At 40.1% G+C, this 21,332-nt stretch overlaps 1 protein-coding gene across 1 annotated transcript in view; it reads right to left on the reverse strand.

Moving 5' to 3' along the window:
• LOC122362677 (multiple epidermal growth factor-like domains protein 11) overlaps positions 1-20,584 on the reverse strand; it is a 66,183-nt gene extending 45,599 nt beyond the window's left edge. The window contains 6 exon segments of the mRNA XM_043264224.1: positions 6,327-6,419; positions 14,310-14,410; positions 14,933-15,017; positions 15,020-15,033; positions 18,333-18,456; positions 20,454-20,584. Of these exon segments, the coding sequence (XP_043120159.1) occupies positions 6,327-6,419; positions 14,310-14,410; positions 14,933-15,017; positions 15,020-15,033; positions 18,333-18,448 (409 nt within the window). The 5' untranslated portion in view covers positions 18,449-18,456; positions 20,454-20,584.
• Positions 20,585-21,332: the final 748 nt, after the last annotated feature.

Below are 21,332 nucleotides of genomic sequence, written 5' to 3' on the forward strand. Positions count from 1 at the left end.
CCTGCCCAGAGCCGCTTCCCAAGATGGATGCCGCCTGCCCAGAGCCGCTTCCCAAGATGGATGCCGCCTGCCCAGAGCCGCTTCCCAAGATGGATGCCGCCTGCCCAGAGCCGCTTCCCAAGATGGATGCCGCCTGCCCAGAGCCACTTCCCAAGATGGATGCCGCCTGCCCAGAGCCGCTTCCCAAGATGGATGCCGCCTGCCCAGAGCGCTTCCCAAGATGGTCGCCTGCCCAGAGCCGCTTCCCAAGATGGTCGCCTGCCCAGAGCCGTTTCCCAAGATGGTCGCCTGCCCAGAGCCGTTTCCCAAGATGGCCGCCTGCCCAGAGCCGCTTCCCAAGATGGATGTCGCCTGCCCAGAGCCGCTTCCCAAGATGGATGTCGCCTGCCCAGAGCCGCTTCCCAAGATGGATGCCGCCTGCCCAGAGCCGCTTCCCAAGATGGATGCCGCCTGCCCAGAGCCGCTTCCCAAGATGGATGCCGCCTGCCCAGAGCCGCTTCCCAAGATGGATGCCGCCTGCCCAGAGCCGCTTCCCAAGATGGCCGCCTGCCCAGAGCCGCTTCCCAAGATGGTCGCCTGCCCAGAGCCGTTTCCCAAGATGGTCGCCTGCCCAGAGCCGTTTCCAAGATGGCCGCCTGCCCAGAGCCGCTTCCCAAGATGGCCGCCTGCCCAGAGCCGCTTCCCAAGATGGATGTCGCCTGCCCAGAGCCGCTTCCCAAGATGGATGTCGCCTGCCCAGAGCCGCTTCCCAAGATGGATGTCGCCTGCCCAGAGCCGCTTCCCAAGATGGATGTCGCCTGCCCAGTGCCCGCGCCTCGTGCAAAGCCTCCAGTGCCCGCGCCTCGTGCAAAGCCTCCAGTGCCCGCGCCTCGTGCAAAGCCTCCAGTGCCGGCGCCTGCGTGCAAAGCCTCCAGTGCCCGCGCCTGCGTGCAAAGCCTCCAGTGCCCGCGCCTCGTGCAAAGCCTCCAGTGCCCGGCGCCTCGTGCAAAGCCTCCAGTGCCCGCGCCTGCGTGCAAAGCCTCCAGTGCCCGCGCCTCGTGCAAAGCCTCCAGTGCCCGCGCCTGCGTGCAAAGCCTCCAGTGCCCGCGCCTGCGTGCAAAGCCTCAAGTTAACCCACCCTCCCACCCTAGCTACACGTCGTCAAAGGATCCCAGCGGCCCCTGCACTCACCCTCTGCCCTCCACCTGGAGCTCGCCACGGGTCTGCCAGCCTCCATCGCCGCCGTGGGTGAAGGATCCCTCGCTTCACCGTCCCGCCTCCGAGTCCCAGACTCCACCTCGGCTTGTAGACCCGCCGGCTTCCCCAGGCTCCTAGCTCCTCCTCTCTACCGTGCTCCGTCAATCCACCAGCTTCACCAGGCTCCATCGTCTCTCCGGCTCACGCCTTGGTCGGTCGTCGACCATCCGTCGCCTCAGGATTCCACTCCTCCAGCCGCCTCGTCCCTCCATCCCTCCGGCTCTGTCAGGCTCCTCCCTTCCCCGGCTCCACCTCAGTCCTCTGTTGCTCTGGCTCCGCCCCGCGTCCTTCTCGTCCCCGTCTCCGCATCAGTCGCGAAGTCTGCGGTATCGCCCTAGGACCTCCAGCGCCGCTGTTTCGCCCTGGCTCTTCGGCTCTCCGACTCCGCCTCAGTCTCCCGACCACCTGCTCCGCCGCCGTCGGTCGGCTCCATGGGGTTGATGACGTTACCTCTCCATGGCTCCTCCTCCGTCGGCTCCACCACTGACCATCATGGCTGGGCTCTGGATCGCCTCCCACCCCGGACTCCTCCCGTCTTCACCCTGGCTCCTCCCACCGTCTCTTCCTCCTGGTCTCAGTGTGCTGACTCCCTCCCGGAACCCCTCCCAAGCTCACAGTTATGTTTTGTGTTGTGGAGCGCCAGGAGTCGCTCCTAGGAGGGGGCTATGTCACCAAGCCAGCAGAGAGCCCTGACCTCTGGGTGATCTGCATCCACTCCCTCTGCGACAACTTCCTGTCCCAGGACTATAAATACTGCAGCAAGCCACTCAACTGCAGGTTGCATTGTTTCGCCTGTCTCATAGTTAGATCATTCGTGTGGATTATAGTTTCTGGTTTTGACCCTGTCTGTTCTCTGTTTCTCTGATCGTTTGCCGCCTGACCTGACCTCCGCCTGTCTCTGGATTTTGTTATTGCCTCGCCTCCTATATATCTGTTAGCCCTGTTCGACGCCTGCCTGTTATGACCATGCCTTCGTTTAATAAAAGCCTGCACATGGATCCGCACGCACGCCTCAGACCGTTCATTCATGACAGACACAGCTTTGCCTCCCTATTTCAGACTTTCTCTGCATGCCACTGCAACAAACACTGTCCCATGCCCTGAACAGACAGATTTTATTGACTGCGCTAAAGCAGAATAAAATATATATGTATGTTGATGTGGGTGTAGCACTCATTTCCATGTTTATTCATATTTAAAAAAAAGCTTTGTGCCAATCTGGCATGCGTGTTTCAGGCCATAATGACAAGCTAGACACTGATGAAGATGTAGCCATCATAAAGACTGCAGCTGCTGAGACACTGTATCAAAACCTATTACGCAACATCCATCCTCACCCCAGGCTAATCAATATGAAATGGAGAAATCTGCAGATGCATTCTGGAAAAACTCCCCAAACTCAGCATTCTCTTTGGTCCTCCAGTCTACCATTAATTCTCACGCTTTGAACAAATTATCAAATAGAATGAAACCCTGTTGCCAAAGCAGCAGAAATAAATTTGAGACTGGAATCTTAAATAGTCAGAGTGAGACAAGTGCTCCGCTGTAAGAGCATAATTCAGATTTGTGTGAAAGCCTTTATGTCGCTGATGACCTTGCAGCGACTTTTATCACCTGAAGTTTCCGGGACGGTCCAAGGTTATATCTCGCATTTGCAGTCTGACAAACGTGACGGCTACATTGTCTTTAGGCAATGGCAGATTGACCTCAGCGGGAGTGAAATGACAGCTCCCTTCTATTCACCTCCCTCCCTCTCTTTTTCTCATTCTTTCATTTCGTTTTTATCCCTTCATCCTGGCGATAAGCTCCACCTTTCAGTTTTCATTTCTGACCCAAATAGCAGGCTCCTAGTGGGTGCTGCTCCAGTAACGCCGGCCAGCCTCTTTGATGCTGCTCCAGAGCGTCAGCGCAAAGCTCGTCACTTCAACTCTCAAGCTCTTCAGTTGCTCAAAAGCAGCTCTGTTTTTCATAACCATATCATCCCTATTGCTTAGCATTATCCTATATACTCCGTTCATTCAGCATGCACATAATACTCGGCTTTATCTCACTCTCATACCTTCTCATTGACTTCACCGGCAAGCATTTCCGCCGGTGACCCAAAGCCCTGATTGTGATTAACGATCTATGACTATTTATCTCTGTTCGCTTGCAGGATCCATGCGAATGTGATGACAGAATCCACCCTGGGACAGCCAACGTTCCCAGCACTCACGAGAGAGAGAGAGAGAGAGAGAGAGAGAGAGAGAGGGAGGGAGAAGAGAAATTTACCTTGAATGGCAAAAAGAAGGGAAAAAAAGATGCACCATTTATGTAATGAGTGAAAAAGAGGTCAGATTTAATTTAAAAATTGGCTCCCATTCCTCATTTCTACAGATGAAAGCTCATAAATGAAAAAGCCTGGCCTAACGCCCGGTATGGAAATATAAAAGTTATGAATAATGCTTCTGTCTCAATCACCAGGTCTGTTTTAATAAGGTGGATTAGTACAGAACAGCACCTGCTCAGAAGAATGCGTGGTCCTCAGACAGAGACACCCATGAGAGGATCTTGAGCTTCAGAGGTGGGTTGCCCACGAGGAACCCTGATAAAACTCACGAGTAAAGTGCAATGTTGAAAATCAGTCTAGGTCATTAGTGGCAGTTGTGTCTGTGCCTCCTTCCCTGTGACTGGTGCCTCTGAAAGAGAGCTGGTGATTTACAGACTGTTGGTAATCATGAAATGGCTCCTTTGTTAATGAAAATGCCCATAGATCCATACACAGCCTTCTGCAACCATCATTCACTGGTAAATATGGGCAACGAGTGAGCCACAACCAAGCCGGAAAAATGTACGAATCGGGTCAAAACACGCGTCTTGAATGAGAAAATCAGTGTTGTGTACATTTATGAGGGCTTACATGTCAGTTATCAATGTTCTAAGTTAAATTGACTACTTCAGCACAGATCATCAAGGTCAAGAAGTTTTCCCCTCTGCTGTTCTTCACGTGAAAGAGCTTTAGTTTGTCGTCCCTATTTCCTTCAAGTTCCCCAACACATAAATATTAAACAAGTCGATATCTCTTTCTCTCTCGTCTCTCCAACTACCTGCTTTTTCATCATTTAGTTGATTAGAGAGTGAATGTCGATGGCTTCCTATTTTGTCCCGCAATGTTTCAGCCATTGAGGTAAAGGTCTGTTAACCAATTCATCTTGAGGATCCAATGACAGTCTGTTTGTTTTTCACAGGCAGATTGATTCCACCCTGTGCACTACTTATCATTTTAATTATGATAAAGACCATTTCACCAAGTACTAGGGCAAGAAAACCGGCCAGCTTCGTCTAATCCATCTATCCATTCACCTATCCACTCACTCCATCCATCCATCCATCCATCCATCCATCCCACCTCTATCAAACTATCAATCTGGCAATCAACCCATTCATCCATCTGTTCTTCCAATAATTGGTACATCCATCATCTATCACCCTGACTAGCTTTGTATTGAATAGGGTTGGAACAACTAATCAATAAAATTGATAAACAATAATCAAAATAATCAACAAATGAATTTAGATTAGTTTTAAAATAGTAGTAGTAACAGTTTTATTTAATAAAAAGGCAGGACATACAGCAAGACGCAACTTGCATTTCATATATTGATTTTTCAAATGTTTCTTACATTAAGCAAGCAATAGCTGCTGTCAGTGCTGAACTTTAAATACTTCACATGTCAACTTGTCCATCAAACATAGCATGATTATTTAGGACAAAACAGTTCATCATTAGATTTTACATTTAGGGTCTAAATTAAATATGATGAATTGAAATCTTGCATGTAAAGTAAGTAATCTGATGTTATAATTGTAGCATGTATAATGAATTCAAAACAGTGGAAATATGTCAATAAAGACATTAAATAAATAAATATAAATAAAAAGTTGGTATATATTATATATGAATTTTTTTATTAATAATTAAGTAATTAAACTAAATAATTTATACATATATTTTAGTGGTGTCAAGTTATGAAAAAAGTTTCTGTTTGCATAATATATGCACATATACTGTGTGTATTTATTATATATACACACACATGCATGTATATATTTAACAAAAATATACTATGTTTATATATGAAATATATTTATATATCATATAAAATATAATAATATAAATGTATACATGTAAACACTGTATGTGTGTATATTTATGTATACATAATAAATGTACACATTACACACAAATATGTTATGTAAACAAAACCTATTATTTTGGATGTGATCGCAATCGTTTAACAGAAATACTCATTCTAGCGCAGCTATCATCATCTTGCATATTTACTGTAAAATGAAACCAGAGCAATTCAGTATTAATAGTAGGCTTGTAATGATATTGTTAAAGTGTTCATCTTTCTGCCACTGTTATAGATTTAAGGCAAAAAAAAAAGATTTTAAAACGCCACCTTCTCAAATAACAATTCCACGTTCATTTATATGGTGAAAAGCACATAAACAATTATTAATATGGTGTGCAATTAATGATACAAGTGTACATTATGCCTTAAATGTCCATCTTGGTCATCCAGCAGATTTATGTTTAAAAGCTAATAAAATATTAAAACTATTTTTGTGTTTCTTTACATACGTGGCAAGTATCTATGTAATAAGCAGGATAATACACTATCCTTTAAATATTACAGTTAAATGGGTATATAATGTGTGTGTGTATTTATTTATACATTTTTGCACTGCATATTTTTGTGCGCAGTGTTATTGTTTTGGGTGCAATTAGCAAACTGCCAAAACATGGAATAATTCCATATTCAGAGAATTAACTAATCAAAATAGTGTTTTTTCCCTCCCAGAGCTTTAGCAGAAAAAGTAACTTGTTAATGCAACTTTATGATTGCACATCTCATTCGTCCTCCATGATTTCCAGCTTTACTTTTTAATACGGCTGGCAAAAGAAGAGAGGCGAGCGAGTAAGTGAGAAACATGGTAGCTTTGCAGTGGCGTCTGGGGACTGGTGCAGCCATTAACTATGTGAGAGTGAGAGGGCCTTAATGAAGTGAACTGTGCTCTCAGAGTTAATGAGAGAGTGAACTCACCACTAGAGCAGTCCAGTCCTCCCCAGCCTGGCTCACACTGACATGTATCAGGAGACACACACCGACCATGGGCACACTCCTCGGTACATCGTGCTATCAGAGAGAAAAGAACAGGAAGACAAAGAACGCATTAAAAAGAGATTGTAAAAAAACGATTCTAGCAAAACACAGAGAATAAATGGTGCTTGAGGTCCAAACACAAATAAGTTGCTGGATGCGTCTTGCATAAGACAGGAATGTGAATTAGCACAGGATGCTATCCAGACACTGTAGGTCTGAGCCTCTCCGCAAGACATAATTTAGCCGCCCGCAAATGTCTGCTGATGTGCTGATATGGAGGATAATGACTGCACTGGCCATTTTCCAAAGATGGCTGTCACCGATGCCTCCTCGCCGGTGCTGTCGAACACAGAGAAAAGCCCTTCTTATGGTCGCACCTTTTAAAACGCTCACTCTGACCACAAGCTAAACGATTTCTTAAGAGATTGAGCCCTTGGTCAACATCTCAGTTTATCACATGAACCGGTTGTTCTGTGCAAAACGAGCCGACGTAAGCAGCCACAGCCGCAAGGAAACAAGCTGTAAATCCCTCCAAATTTGATCAGCCTGCACTTTGCCACAATACTCGAACACAGCGCCAGCCAGCCTTCATACTGTTTACGAAGTGTGCAGTTTTCTTGATCATTCCTATTGAACAACACAGCATCCAATTGATTGTCTCTATAACATTAGTATTCCTGCCTGGGCCCTCGCGTTCGGTCAGATATTTGGATTCGGACAAGTAATAAAATGACCTACATGGAGTTTTGCAGTCCTTTTTTATTTATTTTTTTTATTTTACTTTTTCTGGATGATGAAAAAGATGAATTAGAGAGAAAAAATATAGGCGTTAAGCATGAATAATGCTTAAGGGAGTGAAGGTCACCTGGCCAGCAGGACTCAAACCGACAGGCTCTTATCGGAGTCAGGAAACAGTCGACCCCCAAAGCTTCTGGAACAATCCACTTTGATTGGAATCAGCAGTGACTCTCCAAGTATAGGAGAAAGAGAGCATGTACTTTTACAGATTTTAGCGTGAAGAAGGTAACAAAAAAATTGTGTCAGATGCTATGGTATGTCCTTATCTTTGACCATGAAATATGTGAAGGTTGGTTCTATAAATAAAGGAAAGTTAATGTGGCTGGTCATGCATTTCATTGAAAGAAACCTGATAAACACAATGTGATGACCAGCATTTATCTTGTCTGGTTAATACGTGTATTATGATTCTCTTGGGAAACAGTGAGAGTAGTTTCCCTAACCTTTTTTTAACCTAAACGCAAACTCAAAAGGTAATGAATTCAGGTTCTCATAAAGTGTTATATAGCAATACAGTGCAGTGTGTGTTAATCTGAATAAATCAATTCAGAGTGAACTAAGGGATTGGTACTTGGGCTTCTTTCCCCTCTTCTACTCCAACGTGTTCCTCCAAACCACCCAAGAGCCACTCAGTAAGGAGCTATATTTCAAGTTCTGTCACGTTCACAGGAGCCCCAAAGTATGACACAAATCTTAAATGTCAACACTTCGGGAACAGTGAATTATTTTGGCAAAAGCTGCCCACACATTTTGTGGTGCTTATGATAATCTGGTTTTTACCAGTGAATTGTTTTGAAATATTACTATCCGTTTTATATAGAGGGAAATGGCTACAGGTTTATTATATTTTTAAGAGTATTTTGATATGAAAAAATCTTTAAACAATTTTTATCCTCCCACAAGTTTCATTTGTCTATTAACCATTAAATAACAATCATTAGTTATATAAAATATATGCATATGTACATGCACTTATAATATAATAATATAATCAGCAATTCTTCCAGATCCCAAAAAAATAATACTTTGACTTTACTCATCACTTTACTTCTTAACACATCACATCTAATTTTATAATGGCTTTGTTGTGATGGAAATGACAGCACAGCTGTCTCACTATAATGATAAAAATTTAAATATTATAATGGATTTTCATAACTAAAATAATGGACGTGTTAAAAAAAAACTATCTACACCTCACAGTGAATGTGACCTTCACATATCAAAAAATAAAATAAAGTCAACAACATAAAAGTGCCAGAAGTTGTTTGTATGCAGACATTGCAAATTGCCTTCTTGGTTGAAAAAGTTGAGACAAGCCTCTCAGAATGAATATAAACATTTTTGTGCATGCAAATAAATCAAGTTCATAAGAATGAATTAATGCGTGTGCATGTTTTGATTCTGGCACACACTAAAGCTGGCTGCATTAGGTAAAGGATGAGGCAGGACTTGCCCTCATTCCAGGCCAGCACGGCTATAGATTATCGCTCTTTCAGCCTTCACCTGGGCCCTCAATATTGGACATAAGCACAGGAAGGGGATGGAAGAGAGGGAGAATCCCAAATACCCAGAGGATGGTGCTTAGAGCAGAAATGCTCCACACACAGAAAATGCTAAACCTGCCACTGGCAAATAATGCAGTATGGATTTACACAGCACTGAGAACCTGATATTCAAGCATGCCAGTTCTCCTCCATCTTAAGAAAAAAGAAAAACCCTTCGCATTTTGTGCTGACAAAGACATCAATTTGACTTCTTGAAATCAATGAAGCCATGCAACGTGCTCAAAAGCGAGGTTCAAAAAACTCTGGTGATGAAATGATTGATTTTTGTTACGATCAGCAATTTCTGATCAGACAACAGAGACGAAATGCTAATTTGTCACATCTTTTCAGCAAATTAAAATTAATTTATGTAACGTAGGTGAAAGGATAAAGCGTGCCTTCTCTCGAGAGCTGAATTGATGTACGTGTCTATAATACTTCAGAAAATAGGTCCTGCATTTTAATTAAAATTCAATGAATCTTCTTCCTTCTACACAGAAAAGTCTATGTCTGCAGGCTGTGCTGAAAAATTACGTCTTTCATTTTACGATAAAAGGCTAATCTCATTACACACTGCCGTTATCATACCGTGTAACAATAGAGCTAATTGTAATTGTCATGCATTATTACACCGAATACTCATCAGGCCAAAGATTTAAACACAGAGTTTGACAATCAGTCAATCATTTAACACATTAAATAATCCAAGGTTATTACTGTATGCATCTATCATAAAGGATCTGCTTTATATCCTAGCAGAGTGTATGAACTTTTTTTAACAACAAACCTGTAACAGGATTTGAATCAAACATCTAATCCATCATTAAAACGAAGATGCGAAATCTACTTTGCGATGGTGCATGGGACTTTATTAGAGCATCTAATTCTCCAGCAAAAAGCTGCAGCATGCACATAGCATCATTAATACTGCATCACTAACTATTTGAGACTCTTCTGACCAGATGGTGTAAATTGCTTTGGCTCCATGTACTGCTTCCTTCTGCAAAGAAAAGTCATTTTTGCTCAGTATGAGCAAGATCGCCTTCTCGACATTAAATGCACAATCCACACTTGCAAAAACCGGGCTGGTGTTATGAGAAGAACAGACTCGTCGGCTTCCAACAGTCACTACAGACTAAGTCCACTGACAGTTTGGGATTGATAGGAGTAGTGTATGCAGGTTAAATGACTCACATGATTCAGGCACATAAAACAAGAAAAAGCCTTGTTTGATTGACTTCCTATGGACACAGAAGGCAACCCGCCAAAACATGTCACCCGTCAGTGCGACTAGGCTGTGTGGGTTTAGGTCATTAATGAATTATGCCTTTAAATTGCAGCTAATGCACAAGGGACTGATTCTACTAGAAAAGCAGCTCATAAAAGGCCCATATGAGAGGATAAACCCTGAGGTGTTCAGATGGAGAAGAAAAGCAAAGATCCACATACATGTAATGAAAATGGCTTTAATACCTTCTCTTGTCCCGGCGAAGTGAACATAGCCAGTTCTACAAAGCTCTTAATCCTGCCAGTGAGAGCAGTAGGATTATTCACAGAGCAGATACAGCAAAAAAATACAACCCAAAAACCCACAGACCTCTAAGGTGACCACACCATTGCACAAAAACTCCTTATTAGACTTCTTGCCTTGACCTCACATACAATGGTTAAATTATACCTGGAAATCAAAATGAAGTCTGAACAAAAATGAATGCCTATGAATAAATATTTTTAACAAATTTACATTTGTTGAAGACTTTGTACAGAAGTCTTCACTCATGGTTGAACAGGTAACAAATGTCTGCCACCAAGTCTGGACTCTGCACTATTTACTAAATCTCTAACAAATACAGGCAAAAGTCCAGAAATCAAATAAATTAATGAAGTTTTTTACAATGAGGTATTTAAGTAAAATAGCCGTAACACACAGCTTCTAGTGATTTACTGCTTTTATAATATGTAAAGTACAGCAAAAAGGAAACACATTAAATATTTCCTTTAAATAAAGGGATAGTTTACCTAAAAATGAATATTCTGCCATTGTCACTCATCCTCATATCGTTCAAAACCCATAAGGCCTTTGTTCATCTTTGGAATACAAATTAAGATATTTTTAATGAAACCTGAGAGCTTTCTGTCCCTCCACATACAGCAATGGAGCTACCACATTAAGAAAGGATCTAAGGACATCATTAAAATAGTCCATGTGACATGAGTGGTTTAGCCTTCATTTTATGAAGCTACATGGTAAAACATGGTACCCTTGTGAACGCATATGAATGAAGACCATGACAATGGAGAAGAAATTGTTGAATAAAGTCATTATTTTAGTTTTCTTTGAGCACAGAATGTCATAAAATAGGCAAAATGTCACATTGCCTATTTTAACCATATCTTCAAAAGCTGCTGTCTATGCAGGTTCAGAAAGCATTTTAAAAATATATTAATTTGTGCTCTGAAGATGAACAAAAGTCTCATAGGTTTGCAACAACATGATGATGAGAAACAATGGCAATTTTTATTTTTGGGTGAATTATCCCTTTAACAGTCACAATAAACTATTCTTTTGTTAAGTAATAAGATTAAAAAGTTGCATTCTAGGTAGAATCTTGGTGCAAGAACAAATGATTTGACCTATTTTACCTATTTGGAACTACTCATTTCATGAAGTATATTTTGGTCAACTCCATGTTGAGTTTGTTTTGAACAGGACAGAGGCCATAAACATGCCATGAGGTCACTGAGGGGAAAGAAATTATGCCTACCATCTTCTCCACAGATGGTGCGGTTCCATTACAGTAACAACTGTTAACATGAAATTGCTGCAGCTATTGTGTGGTAATGAGAACATTATTGATTATTGTCATTGCCTTCTCCCACTCAGACCACCAGACAATGTCAAAACTGATCCCTATCCCAGCTGCACCTAATCCCATGGTTGTTAGCAGTGCCTTCAGGCTACAGACAGAGCTGGACACAATCCCACTCAATAAGGACAGAAACATGAGATCAACTTTATCTTCAACAGACCATGGTCACTCGCATTCAGCCATAAAAAAATTCCCGTTACCAAATGTCATTGTTGAAACCTCCTTCTTTCTACAATGACCTTTAGTAACGAAAGAACAACATCTGGTGAACAAGCTGTTGATTTACAACAGGGTTACAATGCATGTCTTATTGTTCAATATTCAAAATTTAATTCAATGGGGAACAAAAAATGTAAGAAAATATAGTCATTTGGTCGGTTTGTTTAATTATAACATGAATAACCCCCAAAATAACATGGCATCATCATTTACTCAAATTAACTTTGGCTTTATTTATTTTCTTATTTGTCTGCAAATTAAGTACTCTATATCAAATTATATTATTATAATATATCAAATTATATTATGTTATATTACATGCTGTCAAACTATTAACTGCAATTAAAATTGCAAAATAAAAGTTTTTGTTTATATGTGTCTATTGTCACGGGTGTGGTTGGCATGAGAGCACGCAACGAGCATAAGGTAAAGTAAATGCTTTAATCTTCTCAGAACGGAAGAAACAAGATCATTACAGGCAGGCAGGCAGGCAGACAGGACAAAAACCACACTCACATTAAAGACGAGAACCGACCAATACACAGGATCAAACTAGAACTTAAATACAAACTGGAAATCACTAAATTAACTAGACACGGCTGAAGACAATAAAGACAATCAACTAAAGTGGATCATATGGAACACATGGCACACGACAAAAACACAAAGTCCAAAGACGTGACAATTATATTATATGATATTATATTATACTATCCATGTATAAAACATAGTGAGTTAAAGATCTCCTGCGAGGAAGTTGCCCTAATTACTTCATTGTTTATATAATATAATAAAATATAATGTAATATATATATATATATATATATATATATATATATATATATATATATATATATATATAAATAACTACAATCTATTCCACCAAAGAAATAAGCAGGTCTCATGATGGTGAGTAAATGACAGGGTTTTCATTTTTGGATGAATTAATCCTTTCAGAGTTAAAAAGAGAAACAGTGTGAGCAAATATATCAATTAAATAACTGCTTGAAATATCAAATTACTCAATACCTGCTGTCATGAGAGCGATGTGTGAAACCGTGAAAATTAAAAACGTCCTTGGATCATAAAAGCGTTTTCTGTGGCATATGTAAATGAATAGGCTTTTAAATCAAACTACAAAGACAGACAATGCCGTTAAGTTAGGTCCTCCTGCGACATGATGACAGCAAAACAGCTGCTGGGTCTCGTGGCTCGTTCAATGGTAAAGTGTAAAATTCTCTTTGATACGGTGAAATTAAAATTATTCTGAATTAGTGTGAATTCATATAGCAGCATTGCAGGTTAGTAATCAGCATTTCAACCGTCCATGCTGTCTGTAGCTCATTCTCTTCATAACACTGAACTGAAGTAAAGTTTTACGATTCCTGCAGAGCCGAATATCACAGCGGCCCATATCACGGCTTAATGTAGGCTGTTAATTTCTTTCATTCTCACAGGAGTCCATTTAAAACGCACAGGCTGAAGAATTACATGACATTATGCTTATTAACGTCAAGATGCTTTAGTAGTGGACACTGAGTTGAGACCGAAAACATTTATCATAACCTAAAGCCTAAAAACGTGACCTCAGGTATTAGTTTCACGCAGACATAGCTGTCCGTAGTTAGCCATCCATCAAGAAAGCCTGTCCCTCCCTCTTGTTAATAATGCCGAGTAGCTTTGAGGGCATCAAATCCCATTTGCTCTTAAGCTACGTGTGCTGATTTTTATCCTCTCCCTGGAGCTCGGTAAGACTGTCATTTACCTCATCACCTTGACACGGTCCTGCGCGAGGTCCTTTCACGCAGAGGATTTTTGCATATTGTCAAACAACCGCTGAACCATGCGAGCCAAAGGTCTGAGCTGACTGACAGGATTCGCTCACTCATGATTAAAACACATTAAAGAATAATGAGTCTGGCCTACACAATAACCAATCCTGAGAAACAAAACACGCATTTACAGTCTTGGCAGCGGCAAAAGACAATAAACTAGTATAAAAGCTGACATTTTTGACATTCACTGCTCGTAAAATAATCGCTAAAATCTATCATTCAGACCACAGCAAGGCAAAGTTGTTATTTCCTTAATTAGCGTATTATCTCCAGGACGGGAGGAATTAGGACAATGTATTTGCAGTGAATCACTCAAGATTCTTTTTTCTAAAAATGAGCGATAACTGAATGCTATTAACACAGTTGTAATGGCGTACTGGCAGTGTTAAAACTGAAAATATGAGCAAACCCAATATGAGTAGGACCAGTAATGAAAGGCACAAATTATGCCCAGAATATGCAGTTGCAAAAATGCCTCAAAGATGGCTGAGATTTTGATGAATGCCTCCAGAGAAGAGAGCGGGGTTCAAGGCTTAAGAGGACATCGCTCAAGCAGATGAATGCTTTTATTGTGCTCATAACCACTTGCAAGAAAGAAATTGAACTGTGCTGATTTAAGAGGAAATAAGCGAGCGAAATATGAAAGACACTCACGGACACACAAGTCTCCGCTCTCGAAGTAGCCAGGGCAGCATTGAGAACGTCGACGGTACATGGTCCTCACCCCGCGACGATAAGCTGTCTTGTAGCTGGTCCTGAGAAGAAACACGTACACAAATATTCAAGAGAAAGCATAAACATCAATAACCTGGTAGGTGAACTCCACAAGGACAGAGACACAAGGACATTATGGCATGCACCTGGCTACCGTTAGCTCTTCTATTTGTGTCTAATCCAAGCTACACCCCGGAGGTGGAAAAGGGGAGAAATAAACATAATTAAAGTGAGTTTAGAAAAAGTTTCCGTGTTCGGTAAAGGACAAGACACTGAAAGCAACATTGTAGCACAGTGACTCATTGAGCTCACAGCTTTTAGCCGGGACACTGACGATAAAGTCTTTAATGCAGCAATTAAAACCAATGTAATGTCGAATGACAGTCAAACGCCATTTCCATCCCGACTCTGACCACTACAATCACGGCTGGTAACATTAACACTTGGTAATAAAGACACTGGCACACGGCACCTTGATTTTTATGTGTCTAGTAGGAGAGTGCTGCTTGCTGTCATGGAGCGGAATTGTGCAACTGTAGTTCAAAGGTCAGGGTCATGCTCACCTGTGTCTGGTGCATTTAAACCAATTGAGGATGTCGGTGCACCTGGTGTAGTAGATCTGGTCAAAAGGATGAGCGTAGGACTCTGAACAGTCACTGCGTAGCTGAGAGAGTAAAAACGAGAAAGTCAAATCTCTTGTTTGAAACAGAGAAAAAAATTTAATAATAACAAATAACACTGTTTTATTCTCCTTTTTATTTTTAACAGAAACTGGGAGTGTATTTTAAATCAATTAAATAATAATTTCTATGAAGCTACAAAATTCAAGAATCAGATTTTTATGTCCCAATAAAAAATACGTTATTGAGGGTAAAATTAAATATGATTTGAACATATAAAATAATTAATCCCCTTGGCCCCCTCATAAGCCATGGCTCCTGGTTAAGAACCAACTGTATAAGCTTTATTCCTTACACAGTTCTAAAGTGCATTAAAAGCATACATAATTGGTTTATATATTTAATAAATAATTTATTAATGAGTGACAACAACTACCCCTATTAGGGGTGTACGATATTATAGGATTCACGGTATGCATAATTTTATTTAAATGTAACAATATATATTGATTTTTTTTTTTGCTTCAAATGCATCCTATCCTATAATGTGATTTTTTCCGTACAACTATTTTTGTAAAAAAAAAACCTGTAAAAAGCATGCAGGTTTTCACAAAAAGACCTGAAACCATAATTAGGACTTTCTTGTACCATTTAAGACTTCTTAAGGAACCAAATATTTGAAAATGGCATCTTTTTCACTCACTTAAAGTTTCATCTGTCTGCTCGCATGCTCTCTGCTCTCATCACTGCACCCAAACGGCTCTAGAGCTGACCTTGATGTGTTTGATATGAACTTGATTTATTAGAAAATAGCGTTTGGTATTTATTTATTTATTTATAATGTCAATAGCCCTTGCAGATTCAGACTGGAGTCTGCCAGTTGGCGAGCCCACTATCACTACTGTAGAGACTACAAATGCTGCGTCGATTGAAATAGAAGCGCTCCATCAGGTTACAAATCTTAACCTTCTGTTTTGGATTTAGGTCTGGGTCCGTATGGGACGGCTTCTGTCCGGACTCAGACCGTGGTCCGTCTGTTACTGACCACTGCAATACAGTGTTACACATGTGTTTTCTTTTTTCAGAAATTTTGAGAGCAGAGCATTTTCAGAACATTTTGACACATACAAGTGTGTGTTTAATTGTTCAAGACCTACAAATGAGCAACAATAATTTAATAAAAGCTCAGTGCTCCTGCACCAGCACCATCTTTGGTCCTGGTCATTAACGGTGCAAAGTTTGAGCTATTTTTGTACATTTATGTATTTGCATATAGAGCAATAAACCTACCCTAAGAAATCGTCACTAGAGCAAAAGCTGACAACTTGCCGTGGGGACCCCTACCTGAAATTGCCCAAACATGATTATGCTGCAGAGAAACAAAGAATTTGCTGGTCTCAAGTCTATAATTAACTGTACCGTGAAGGTACTGTATTCCAAGAAACAAAACCATAAAATACTCAAATGTAATATCCAGACAAGTATCCATCTATTTCGCTTGAAGTTCAAAACAACTTGTTATTTCTAATAACAAGACTAGCACAATATTTCCCTTCCAAAGCTACAGTAAATCTAGAAAAACAAGATGTGCCGTCTTAACTTCCTTGAAAAAAACATTACAAAACTGTTGCCAACAAAATGACATTAAAGCTCCGAAATATTCCCTTTCAGGGAAGCAATGCTAAAACTCATTCATCTCTGCAGCCCTCTGTCCTCCTCTCTGTAGAGGCAATTGCTCCTGCTTATTTGTCATAACTGATAACACCCTTTTACAAACAATAATTTTTCAGGCAATAGGTTCAGTCAAAACAGATTGTTCTGGTCAACTGGATGCTGTTCTGCTTGCTTTATTTTAGCAACTTATCCATACTCCCTCTCCCCCCCTCCCTTACACAAACACATACACACACTACAAGGTTAATAATAAGAACATCAATATTGTTTTGTGTGTTTAGTGACTGAACCTAATACCTGTAGGCAAGTGTAACCAGATCAACACTCCCAGACACATTTCTTTACATCGCTTTAGCTGTGCCATTAAAAGTGAATACAGTCAATACGGGAACAAACAAATGTAAATCCCCTAAATCTCTGAGATAACAGAACAGAAATACACATTGTTCGTGTTTTTCAACTAATCCAAACAGTTTGTAACCACGTACATCCCACCTTATACAGAATGAAAGTTTATCCAATGTCTTCCACTACATTTTCGGCAAATATCCATTCAAGAATTCTGTTTCATTCTCACAAGTATGCCTTAATTACAAAACAGCTTTTTATTTCTGAAATCAGTGTTCAACTAACTTAACACTGGGCATTAACCTTACACAAAATCAATACTATTTTGAAAAACTAAGTAGATAGTAGCTTCACTTGTTATACTACAAAATTTACTATATTTTTCTGTATCTCAGTATTTTTTAGCAATAAGCAATTGTTTTCAGCAAGTAGCAGGCAGATTGACAAAAACGCAGTAAATCATATTTAACATCACATTTCAAACATTGTATTGGCAATGTATAGAAGGGCACTTATGAGTATACATAAAGTACATATTTTCCTTTCTGTCAGATTAAGCGTTAAATCCAGTGCGTACTAGTGAATCAGTTTGTTTGGACTGTTTGAATACATGGACTCATTCGAAACAAATCACCAATTTAAGCTCCACAAAATAATAATGCTCATTGCTATGCATTCAACTCAAATAAATTAGGGTGTATTATTGTATATTTATTGCTGTAAATATAACAGCAAATGTAAATTAAAATGTAATTGCAATGTAAATATGTAATATAATGTATTATTGTGTATTTATTGATGTGTATATAAAATGTATATATATATATATATATATATATATATATATATATATATATATATATATATATATATATATATATATATATATATATATATATATATATATATATATATATATATATATATATATATATTATATATATATTAAATTAAATTGTATTATAAATATATTACAGTAACAATACTATCAGTGGTAATAGCAGCATTGGTAATTAATCTTTAATCTTCACTAAGTATTTATATAATGGGCAATTTTTGTACAATAAATAAATGAATAAAAAAGAATTAACCTATTTCATTCATTACAGCCATTATCCTTTATTACTGATAACATTGTCACAATCCATTAAAATTCAAACAATCGCACAGAAATAAACCACTTCTCTGTTAAGTTAAAATCCTCTTTTGACCAAAACATCCTTCTGGCATGTCGGAGAGGAATAACTACGCTGTGTGAATCCCGCATTGGATAAACGGAAGGTAAAACGGAGTTTAACACCGAAGAGTGCCCCTCTCTCACCTCTCCCAGTGACTGCAGACATTGGGGTCATCTGGGTTGAGGCTCCACGCGCTGATAATGAGGCCCAGAACAGCCAGCACAGGCAGGGCTAATGGGCAGGCCCGTACTGGCCCCATGACTCCTCCTGAGAGAAAGAGAGTGGAAAAAAAGAGAGAGTGAGAGAGAAAAAGACAAGGACACTTTTGTCCTTTATCATTCTTCTAAATTGGAGCCCTTGGAACATTCTTGGAATTGTAGTGAAAAGAGATGACTTTTTATGAATAATATCAAGAAAAATGTTGCAGCAATTTGATAAGCACATGACCGTGTGTCTTTGTTATCAGCTGACCGAAATGGGTGAATAACCAAAGTGTGGTGGCAGATGGCTGATATAATGGTGTGAAATCTGTGTGATATAGACTAATACAATTTAATTAAAACAAACGAGATTTACACAACCCTTTTTTTTTTACACATTTTTTACTTAATAATCTCAAAATGCCCCAATATTGTGCTATTCATTCATCTGGTCTTTATGCACATTATATTTACACATATTTGTGACTATGTGTGTTCTGTAACACTTCGCACAGAATATTAGTCTCATGACAGTGATGAAGGACTCTTTAAGACCACACAGGGTGAACCGTTTGTTTAAACTGTCAAGATATTTCATTAGACACATGATGGGAGATGAGCATGTGTTTGATGAATTGACATGACAGAGACAGATGTGGAAGGGCACGTGAATGACACAGTGCTCAAGCATGGGCCAGCGAAGCGTGAAAGCACTGATTATGTTAAACGACAGGGGGTATCGCAGAAGGACACAAGAACAACAGTTTGCTTTTTTCTAGGCAAGTCTAATGTATCTGATCAGAAAATAAGCACTATTACAACCATCCTGGTGAGGCGCAAGCGGCGTTTTCATGATACCGCGCTTCGTTTGGACTGTATACTTGACCGTTAACGAATTACATGATGTGTCTAATAAAATTCGCTTCACTCACTTGCCAATCTGAGACCATTGGAAGGTCTTCACAGGTCATTCTTGTGTGAGAGAAAATCAATATTGATTTCGCTTCCACTATATAACAGTTCATTTAAAGGGAGAGACTGAAGTCATGTTCATTTCTGTAAAAAAGGTTAATTTACACAGTCACCCTTTGAAGGCTTTGTATCATTTCACACTAGGACTGCAGCTGTAAGACATCTCTATTAGAGGAAAGCTGTTATGATGTTCTGCCCAGCTGTACAAACAGCTGTTCCCTACAGTGAATCACTGAAATGACAGCTAGGAGTTTAAAATGATGCACACTGGTTTTATCTGTATAGGTGGACATGTACATTTTGTATGCTTGCACAATAACTTAAAACATGTCAAATCTTTATTAATCTTCATATGATTGGTCAGAACTGTTATTGCTAAAACCTATGAGACACAACTATATAAAACTTTAGGAATATAAAACTTTAGGAACCTAGTCTAAGATTTTTATTGGCTAAACTTTTATTTGTCCTGTCTAAACTAACACAGAATGATTATAAATTGAATGAACCAAAAGTCACAGCAAAGACAGTAAGTTTCAGTTTCCACAAAAAATATTAAGCAGCACAACTGTTTCAACTGTGAAAATAATAATAATTGCTTTTTAACACCAATTTAGCTTATTCTACTTCCTAAATTATAGGAATCATCCCCATGCTAAAAAATGATTTTCATGCTATGACAACAGAAGGAACATCTAAATTATAGGGATGTCTGCTATAAACATAAATGGCAAAAGCAATAAGGGATGATCAGACCACTTTTTCTGTAATGAATTCCATGTATTATGAATCACTGATTTGCACCGTGAAGATCACTTAGCCTTTAATCAAAATGCATCTGCATGCTCTCTGCTATCCCCATAGACTGGTGGTTTTCAAGCATGAAAAAGATTGTACTTTTGTCATGGCTTAAGTAGGAGTACCATAATGAGGCATCTGACATCAAATTATTCTGTGCTTCCTCTTGAAGTGCAGGTGACTCTAATGAACACTGATTTCTAAGAATTAAAGCTGTGTGGATCCGACTGGCATAATGGTGATTGCGAACGAGGAGAGACAGGAGCAAAGGCGATGGATCCCAGTCGGACTCACCTCAGACCACGAGCTACAATCCCTGGAGATGTTGTGGAAGATCACTGCTCGGCCGAACCAGACAACCAGACACAGAAGAGCTGGAGACCAGACAGACCGATAATCAGGCTCAAAGCAAAGAGAGGGCACCTGGGTATTGAGAAAGAGAAAGAAGAAACAGTTAGTGTTCAACTTCAGAGCAAGAGAGCACAAGAGAGCAGGGAAAAGGTCTAAACGGCAAAAGATTGAGGAAAAGGGACACTCAGGATAGCGACTTGAGCATTAGGAGCTCCCCAATGCAACAGCTACTAAATCCCCGATATTAAATCGAAACCGCACTTCCAGTTTGGAGGGGAGGCTCATTCGCCTCCCGCTAACACACGAGGGTGAGAGCTTACATTACCTTAAGAGCATGGAGAGTCAAAGCCTCTCATCGCCCTGTAAGCGCTATGAGAGCATTCTCAACAATAGCAAAAGGAGAACAAGCTATTCATGGCCATTAACGACACAATGACAAGTACCGCCGCGCAGACAGCTTGGGTCTAACTAGGGGCCTCGTATTCCTCAGCCTCATTACGCGGATCTTCATTATGCCTGCGTTGGGCCTTGGGTCATCTACGTGGGGTTCAGAAAAAGATGAGAAAAATAACACTGCGGGTGAAAACAAAAGATTCCGTTTCCTCGCTGTCATCGAGATTCATTATTTATTCTCCTTCTCCTTCAGATTCAGAAGAGGCCAGGCAGAAAGCCGCAGGCGAGGACACGGAGTGGAACAAGAGCAGAAAGACGAGCTGGAAGCACACTGGAGGGGACAGGCTGTCTGGAAGTGACCTCTTCCACTGCTGTTCTGTCTACAAGCTGAAAAGTTCAGCAGTCAGCCTCTAAAAGCTACCGGGTCTT

Source organism: Puntigrus tetrazona, chromosome 18, assembly GCF_018831695.1.
Source record: "Puntigrus tetrazona isolate hp1 chromosome 18, ASM1883169v1, whole genome shotgun sequence".
Classification (NCBI taxonomy): domain Eukaryota; kingdom Metazoa; phylum Chordata; class Actinopteri; order Cypriniformes; family Cyprinidae; genus Puntigrus; species Puntigrus tetrazona.